At 44.4% G+C, this 8,984-nt stretch overlaps 1 protein-coding gene across 1 annotated transcript; it reads right to left on the bottom strand.

The window, feature by feature from the left end:
- Positions 1-6,253: 6,253 nt before the first annotated feature.
- On the bottom strand, positions 6,254-7,201 carry LOC103212619 (olfactory receptor 13A1-like). Its single transcript, XM_007958598.1, has one exon. It carries the CDS (start codon positions 7,199-7,201, stop codon positions 6,254-6,256), a length of 948 nt encoding a protein of 315 aa, XP_007956789.1.
- Between the last annotated feature and the right edge of the window lie 1,783 nt (positions 7,202-8,984).

Here is an 8,984-nt window from a genome sequence, read left to right as displayed (position 1 = left end):
GCTTCAACTGCAAGTCCAGGACTGGTCCTTCTCTGAAGACCCTCCCTCTAGCACATGTTCCCCACTCTTTGCCTTCTCTGTATCACCATTGTACTTTCAAACGTTCCTGTGTGGAAGTTTCCACTGTCAAACTAATTCATTTGAAGCGATTTTGTCTTCATTTTGTATTCTGCTAATTATACCTCATACTGAATTTCAGACCCAAACATGTAGGCGTATCCCTAGTGCATTTATTCTCCTTTCAGGTACCTTATTACTTTTCCTAACTTTCAGAGGTTCACAGAATTACTTATACTACCTTTGCTACACTAGAGCACTTCTATTTGACTTTCAACTTTGGGAAATCTATAGATCACATTTACATAGTTCATCCTTGCTGGATTTTACCCCAGACTGCATGACTTTCTTCAATATACATATGTTTTTGTTAAAGCATTCAGTTCCAAAGCAAAAAGTCAGTGGTTTGAACCCACCAGCTGCTCCATGGAAGAAAGACGAGCAAGTCTGTTACTATGAAGACTACAGCCTTGGAAACACCATGGGGCAGCTTTTCTTTCTTTTTTCTTTTCAATGGCTAATGACCATGCACACTTCTTCATGTGTTTGTTAGCTGCCTGAATGTCTGCTTTGGTGAGGTGGCTGTTCATGTCCTCTGCCCATTTGTAATTGGATTATTTGGTTTTTTGTTGTGAAGTTTTTGAGTGTCTTATAAATTTTAGAGATTAGCCCCTTGGTCAATGTATCATTACCAGTTTTTTCCCCAATCTATGGGTTCTCTTGTGGTGAAATCTTTGGATGTGCGTAAATGTCTAATTTTCAGGAGGTCTCAGTCATATATTTTGTCTTCTGCTGTTTGTACATTTTTAGTTATGTTTCATAGTATATTAATGCCCTAAATTAGGGCTCCTAAATTTGTCCTTAGCTTGTCTTTGATGGTCTTTATGGTTTTAGGTTTTACATTCAGGTCTTTGATCCAACCTGTGTTTGTGTTTGTATATGGTGTGAGGTATGGATCCTGTTTCATTTTTCTGCAAATGGGTATCCAGTTTTGCCAGCACCATTTATTGAAGAGACTATCTCTTCCACATTTAATGAGGGCTGGCCCTTTGCCAAAGATGAACTGTCCGTAGGTGGATGGATTGACATCTGGGTTCTCAATTCTTTTCCACTGATCTACGTGTCTGCCATTGTACCGGTATCAGCCTGTTTCAACTACCTGGCTATATAGTAGGTTTTGATATGATAGCCTAAATACAATTGTGAGTATATCCCAACAGAATTTAGGGGCCATCTGAAGAATAGACTTGACACATTGAGCACCCATCAGTGAAGACCAGATTAGTTGTAGGATGACATAAAGAACATCAGACATGAAGAAAGCAGAGTCATTAGAAGACAGGAAACAAAGAAAAGAGCAAAATGGATGTCAGAAGACATTCTGACAATTGCTTTTTAATGGAGAGTAGCCAAAGCAAATGGAAAAAAATGATAAAGTAAAAGAGCTGGACAGAAGATTTTAAATGGCAGCTTGAAAAGACAAAGTAAAGGATGCCAATGAAATGTGCAAATAATTGAAGTTCTTCTTCTATATTAGTGCTTTGTTCATCTGGGATGTCTTTTTGTTCCTAAATGTAGTCATTTTTTAAAGGCTTCCTTTGAAATGCAAAGATTTTCTGCTTGAAGAAATCAAATTAATCTATCCTTTGTTTCCTTTACAATTAATGCCTTTTTACCCTCTTATGCCTTCCTGGGGATTTTCAAGAATTTTTTCTCTTTGCTTTTACAAGTTTTATGATTTCAGTTTCAGTTAAGATCTCTTTTTAAAATGGCAATGTTGAGATATATTAGAAATAAATTATGCAAACTTAAGATACACAGTCTGACATGTTTGGACATAAATTTATTCCTGTGAGAACATAACCACAGTCAAAAGAATGAACACATTCATCAGCCCAGAGTTTTTCATGCCTGTTTGTTGTTTCTTTCTGTCATACCTCAGTGCACCCACCTGCTGAGATAGCCAGTAATCTGCTGTCTGTCACTATACATTAGTTTGCTTTTTAAAACATTTCATAAATTGAATCATGCAGTTGTCTTTAGGTTCTGTCGAGAGGGTACTGACTCTTAGTGACCCTCTGAATGTGACCCTCTGAACCCAGAGCAAAGCAACGCCTGAGCCTGCACCGTGAGCACATTGTCTGAGTCCATTGTTGTAGCCACTCCATCAAGCTATCTCACTGAACTCTTCCTCTTTTTTGCTGACCCTTTAGTTTACCATGCTTGATTTTTTTTTACAAAAGGACTGGACCCTTCTGATAACATGTCCAAAGTAGGGGAGACAAAGTTTCCCATCCTTGCTTTTAAGGAGAATTCTGTATGTACTTCTTTCAAGGCAGAGTATTGCTTCCCCTATCATTGTAGGATATGTTTCATATTCTTCACCACAACCATAATGCAAAGGCATCAATTCTTCTTTATTCATTGTCCAGCTTTTGGATGCATTTGAAGTGATTGAAAATGCCACGGCTTGTGGCAGGCACACCTTCGTACTCAAATTGACATCTTTGCTTTTAAGCATTTTAAAGAGCTCTTTTGCAGCACATTTGCTCCATGCAGTACACCATCTGCTTTATCTACTGCTGTTCCCATGGGTGTTGATTGTGGATTCAAGTAAAATGAAATCCTTGACAACTCAATCTTTTCTCCATTTATCATGATGTTACTTACTGGTCTAGTTGTGAGGGTTCTTGTTTTCTTTACGTTGAAGTGTAGTCCACACTGAAGGGTGTAGCCTTTTTTCTTCATCACTAAACGCTTCAAGATCTCTTTTTTCTCCAGAAGCATTGTGTCATCTGCATATCAGAGGTTTTTAATGATTCTATCTCTAATTCTGATGCCGTGTTCTACTTTATATAGTCCAGCTCCTCAAATTGTTTTTTCAACATATAGATTTGAATAAGCATGGCAAAAGGATATTATTCTGATGTATAACTTTCCTGATTTTAAACCATTCAGTATCCACTTGTTTTGTTCAAAGACAGCCTTTTGATCTATGTCCAAGTTCTCTATGAGTATAATTAAGTGTTTGAAATTCCTTCTCATTGCAATGTTATCCCTAATTTGTTATTATTCATACAACCAAATGTCGTTGCATAGTCAATAAAACACAGGGTATTTTCTGCTTTTAACCTATATTTTCTATATTCATCCAATATCCACCTGACATCAGTAATGACATCCCTTCTTCCACCTCCTCTTCTGAATTTTCAACTTGAATTTCTGGCAGGTCCTTGTCGATGAACTACTGCAACAGAGCTCTGGTAGCATAGTGCTTAAGGCACTTGACTGCTAACCAGAAGGCTGGCAGTTCAAACCTACCAGTCACTCCTTGGAAGGAAAGTTGGGCAATCTACTTCCGTAGTGACACTGCATCAGAAACATAAGGAAGGGTCACCAGGAGTTGGGTCTGACTCGACGGCACATAACAACAACAATATGCCAAGTTTATTTGTGGTATTAATGATATTTTTTGATAATCTTCTCGTTCTATTGGGTGACCTTCCCATGGAATGGGAACAAATATAGCTCTCTTCCAATTTATTGACCAGATAGCTGTCTTCCAAATTATTTGGTCATAGATCTGTGCACTTCCAGCCTTGCATTCATTAGTTGAGTCTTCTCCATTGATAATCAGTTAATTCCTACAGCCTTGTGTTTGGCCAATTCTTTCAGGGCAGCTTGGACTTCTTCCTTCAATACCACTGTTGCATGATCATATGTTACTTTCTGAAATGTATGAATATTGACCTATTCTTTTTGGTACAGTGAATCTGTGTTTTCCTTCATCTTATTCTGATGCTTTCTGCATTGTTCAGTGCTTTACCCATAGAATTCTTTAACATTACAACTCGAGGCTCCAATTTTTTCTTCAATTCTTTCAGCTTGAGAAATGACAAGCATGGTCTTTCCTTTTGGTTTTCTAACTCCCTGCCTTTGCACATTTCATTATAAAATTTCACATTGCTTTCCCAGCTGCCTTTTAAAATCTTCTGTTTAACTCTTTTATTTCTCCATTCTTACTTTTACTTTAGCTACTCTCCATTCAAGATCAAGTTACAGACTCTCTTCTGAAATTTGTTTTGGCCTTTTCTTTCCTTCCTGTCTTTTTAATGACCTTTTCTTTTATGATGTCCTTGATGTCATCCACAATTTATCTCATCTTTCACTCATTAGTGTTCAGTGTGCCAAAGCCCTTCTTGAGATGGTCTCTATATTCATGTGGGATACTCAAGGTCATACATTGGCTTTCATGGACTTGTATTATCTGGTTTTAACTGCCATAACTAGCCAACCTAAAGCCCTTCCAAGTGACTCAGACAATCATGGGTCTAATAGCACAGCTCTGAGCTGGACTGACCAGTTTTATGAAATGAGGTTGAAAGAATTCTTTAAAAGATTCATGAGGAAAGTGGTGCAGCCATAGTCAAGGTTGTATGTTGGGCACAAATGGGGCAGATGGACAAGTGGGTATTTGGGTCACGTTACAGAACACTCAGAGGACATGTGGGTGTAATGGTTCAGGCATGCTCCTAAAAGGTGATGGGGGAGGGAAGTCAGGTCCCTGAACCTGGCCAATGTGAGTGGTCTCTGGCCCTGGAGGTGGTGCTGATCCAGGAGTGAAGTGGGTGTCCTGCATGTGGAACACCAACAGGCAATGAGGACTGATCAGAGAGGAACTCACAAGGTGAGAACACACAGCACAACCCTTCCAACTAGACCCAAGTGTTCTAGTGCAGGCACTTAGAGTAGTGTGACCCAGGCAGACCCTGTACTCCCGGCCAACCAGCTTCATAACCCTATGGTGTCAGGTAAGGTTCCAGGTTCTCTGTTGGCAGGACACAACACTAGGTTCTAGGATTAGTGAAAGGTAGGCTCACTGTCACTTACCACTTCAAGCAAGAGGTGCTCCAGGCAAGGCTGCACAGGGTAACACCAAGCTTGTTGTTGTTGTTATTTGCTGTCTAGTCAGCCCCAACTCATAATGACCCCTCCTTGGGTTTCCGAGGCAGTATCACTACGGAAGTAGGATTGCGCAACCTTCCTTCCGAGGAGTGGCTGGTGGGATTGAACCACCAGCCTTCTGGTTAGCAGTCAAGTGCCTTAGGCACTATGCTACCAGAGCTCCTAAACACCAAGCTAGTACTATATAAAGTGGCTTATGTAAAGCTGAGGCTTGTCTAGGGTTGAGGGCACCCTAGAAATGGGGCATTTTGAATAGTTCTGCAGGCTCCAGAGCATAGAGATTGTTCCAAGGTGTTGGGCACATGGCCCTGGGTGATTAGGGCAGATGCAGAGTGGCCCAAGGGAGTGAGAACCTGATAAGGGGAGAGGTGGGGTGTAGACATAGTCAGGTGCTCAAGAAGAGGAACCAGCCTCTAGGCAGGTCTCTATATTGAGTCATGACAGCATTTTAAGGAAAAAAAATTGTATTACAGGATCTCTGATTACTGGAGGCCACCAGGATCACACACTCAGACCCGCCCCCTCTGTGTTATAGCCACCAGGACAGTGATGACTGTTCAGTGCACTCTCTCACACTCTGTGTATAGCCTCTGTGACAGTGTCATAACAAAGACCCATTAATCATCTGTTAAAAACCAATGCTGGACAAGGGCCAGGTCACAAGGACTCAGATCTCCTGGAAGAAATAAGGCATTACTTGGTGCACTTAGAGTTCACAGCAGGGTGGGACCCCAATGGGCAGAGGCACAGGGATGGTTTGTATTCCTGGAGTAACAGGATGGAAGACCCATGGGAGTGTATTCAGTTGGCTGGAAATGACTTGAGGAAGAAGGGCCAGTCTGAGCAGAGACTGAGTACAGGTGTGCAGTGTGGTGAAGGTGCCCATGGGCTATGCCTCTTTCCATTAGAGCTTGGGGGTGTGAGAGGAAAGAGCAACTAAAGAAGAGTTGGGTGGATAAAGGTTAGAGGCCATTAGGGATCAGGGTCCGATGAGGAGCTACCCACTCCCACCCCCACCTCCGCCAGTGGTTCCCAAAGAAGCTCTGCTCTGCATACCCACATGTCCTATGGCCAAGTTAGAATTGAGACACAGTCTAAAGGTCCAAGCAAATCAACCACCTGCAAACCTGCACCCATGGCCTCTGCCCACATAAGGCAATCTCAGGCCTGACTTACATGAGCAAAGGACAGGAATGAGATGGGTGGGATGAGACACACTAGCCCTGTCAGTTCATCTACTGTAGAAGGGGAAGAGCTTGCCCAGGGCATGTTTCACATCCGAGTTCCGTAATGTGTAGATAAGTGGGTTCAGGGTGGGGCTCAGTGCTGTATACAAAACCCCTGCCACTTTGCTCCTCTCGGGGCTGTAGCTGGAGGCGGGGCTGATGTAGGCACAGAACACAGCTGTGTAGTACACAGAGACCACGATGAGGTGGGAGGAGCAGGTGGTGAAGGCACGGCGCTTGCCCTCCCGAGAGCGGATGCGCAGGATGCTGGCCACGATGCAGCCATAGGAGGCCAGAGTGAGCATGAAGTTGGTGAGGCCATAGATCCCGTCGGCCAGGAGAGTCATGATGCTGTTCACTCGCGTGGGGCTGCAGGAGAGCAGCAGCAGTGGGGGGATCTCACAGAAGAAGTGCTCGAGGACTCGGGGTCCACAGAAGGTCAGCCGTGCCATCAGACCGGTGTGGATAGATGAGTGTAGGGCACAGGTGACCCACACACCCCCAGCTAGTGTCGCACACACGTGCCAGCTCATGATGGCGCTGTAGTGCAGAGGGCGGCAGATGGCCACATAGCGGTCGAAGGCCATGACCGAGAGCAGCAGCAGCTCCGAGGACGAGGACCAGATGAGGAAGAAGAGCTGGGCCATGCAGCCCACAAAGGAGATGGTGTTTTCCTGTATAGTCAGGCCCGTCAGCACCTTAGGCAGGATGGTGGAGGTGCAGATGATGTCCATGGTGGCCAGGTTGGACAGGAAGAAGTACATGGGGCTGTGGAGCCCAGGGCTGAAACCCACTAGGGCAATGATCAGAGTGTTGCCAGTCAGAGCCACCACGTAGAGCACCAGGAAGCAGGCTAGCAGTGGCAGCCTCAGCTCAGGGTGCTGGGAGAAGCCCTGCAGCAAGAACTCAGTTACCAGTGTCTGGTTGATCTTTGAGGTCCCAGCAGCCTCCATGGCTCAGGAGGGATGGTCCTCACTCCAGAAAACCTGCAGAGCTCAACAAGGGGTTACAGGACAGTCAGTTCAGACCATGTGTTCGTGGGTGACCAGAAAAGGAAGTGGTGACTTTGTTTTCCCAGTGAGAGCCCATGTATCTCCTTTACCCCCACCCTCCATGGCTCTGCAGCCACAGCTCATCATCTGCCCTTTATGTTTCCTTTCATCTTCCACCGTGAGAGACATTAGTCCTCTAGGTTTGTGTTCACAACCTTGCTACCCTCTACACACACCCCTCCAAAACACAGGCAAGCCCTGTGGACATGCTCTCCTGCCATCTGCAGTCATGATTCACTGTCCCTACCCTCATGTCTCCTTTCATTCCTGCAGCCATCCTCTCTCTGGTCTGCTCACTTTGAGGTGAACTCTTGCTGTGAGACCCCTCACAGCCCTGACTCAGATCCATACCCTCAGCAGCTACTTCTTCTCACCATTATGGGGTGGGGGCTTCCTTTTATCCCCACCACCCCTTTAGTGTGCATGGCATCTTTTTTTAGCCCTGTGCCCACTGTGGCTCAACACTCCCACCCCATTTCCCTAGTTTGCCATTTCTCACATCTAAACCTCCAGGAGATCTCACTCCCGAACCCCAGGCCCAGGAACCCCAAGTCCTTCTTTGTTTTCTGCCTTAATGAGCTATTGGCCCTTCCAACTCAACATGCCTAAAGCTGAACTCAGTGTCCTCCCACAAAGTGCTCCTGACATTTTTTCTTAGTGCCTGCTTTACCCAGGCAGACACTAAGGGACCCCAATTACCTGGACAGAGGTTGCGTGAGGGAAGGAATTTCCTCTCTTGCTCATTGACACATTGGGAACTCTTGGCCACTGTCAGTACTGAAAAGACATTTATCCCATGAGCACACGATAGTCTGTTACCTCATGCTTCTCTCTCTTCCAACTGGTCACCAAGGCCTACAAGCAAAACCCTATATCATTACTTGCAAATGTTCCACCTCTCATACCCTCCAATATTTTCTTACTTCAGGCTTATGCCCCTTCCTGAATGTCCAGTTTCTCACTCCAACCCCTCCCATATGTCCATCACTGAGGCCAAGGTGGGCTCCCCAGAAAGAAAGGCTGACACTGGTATTTCCCTCCTTAAAAATGACCTGTGGATCCTCAGAGGGAGTGAACTACATTGCTGGAGATTTCTGTTTGTTAGGCTTTCTTCCCAAGGGTACTGTCCCACCTGTATAGATGTGGGGCTGTTAAACTGAAGCAAAAATTGGAAGTTACATTGGGGTTTTAGAGGACCCCAAAATGAGATGGGAGTCTGGAATGTAGGGATCTACAGAGTGGAGAATGCCTGAATCAGCATAAAAAGAGTGCCCTGGTCCCTGGAATGTGTGTGCATGTCTGTGAATGTGTGTGTGTGTGTGTGGCATCTGTCTTTCACTCCATGGTAACAAATGGAAAAGAACACCTGGGAAACTGAAAAAACAGCATAGAGACATCAGCTGCAACCCAGCCCAGGGAAGAGAGTTTGGGGTTTCATCCCAGGCAGGTTAAACACCTGACAGAACAAAAATCGGCACTCAAAAAGGCAGATATTAGAATGCAGATTGTCTACAGCATATCACATACAACATGTAGAATGTAAGAAACCTACAGGATATATAAAGAATCATGGAAGTGCAGCCCATACACATGTAAAAAAGCACTCAACATAGACTACCCTCGTGATTTTTGAATTAGCAGATTAAGAACTTTAATATTGCTTTTGCAAATACATCCAAGGACT

Source organism: Orycteropus afer, unplaced genomic scaffold (assembly GCF_000298275.1).
Source record: "Orycteropus afer afer isolate SDZICR_OR568_19922 unplaced genomic scaffold, OryAfe1.0 scaffold01035, whole genome shotgun sequence".
NCBI classification, from domain to species: Eukaryota; Metazoa; Chordata; class Mammalia; order Tubulidentata; family Orycteropodidae; genus Orycteropus; species Orycteropus afer.
The sequence above is the reverse complement of the archived record's forward strand: the minus strand, read 5'-3'. Positions and strand labels throughout refer to the sequence as shown.

Coding starts and splice junctions, on each gene's coding strand:
- LOC103212619 (XM_007958598.1), bottom strand. CDS start 7,201: ATGGAGGCTGCTGGGACCTCAAAGATCAACCAGACACTGGTAACTGAG.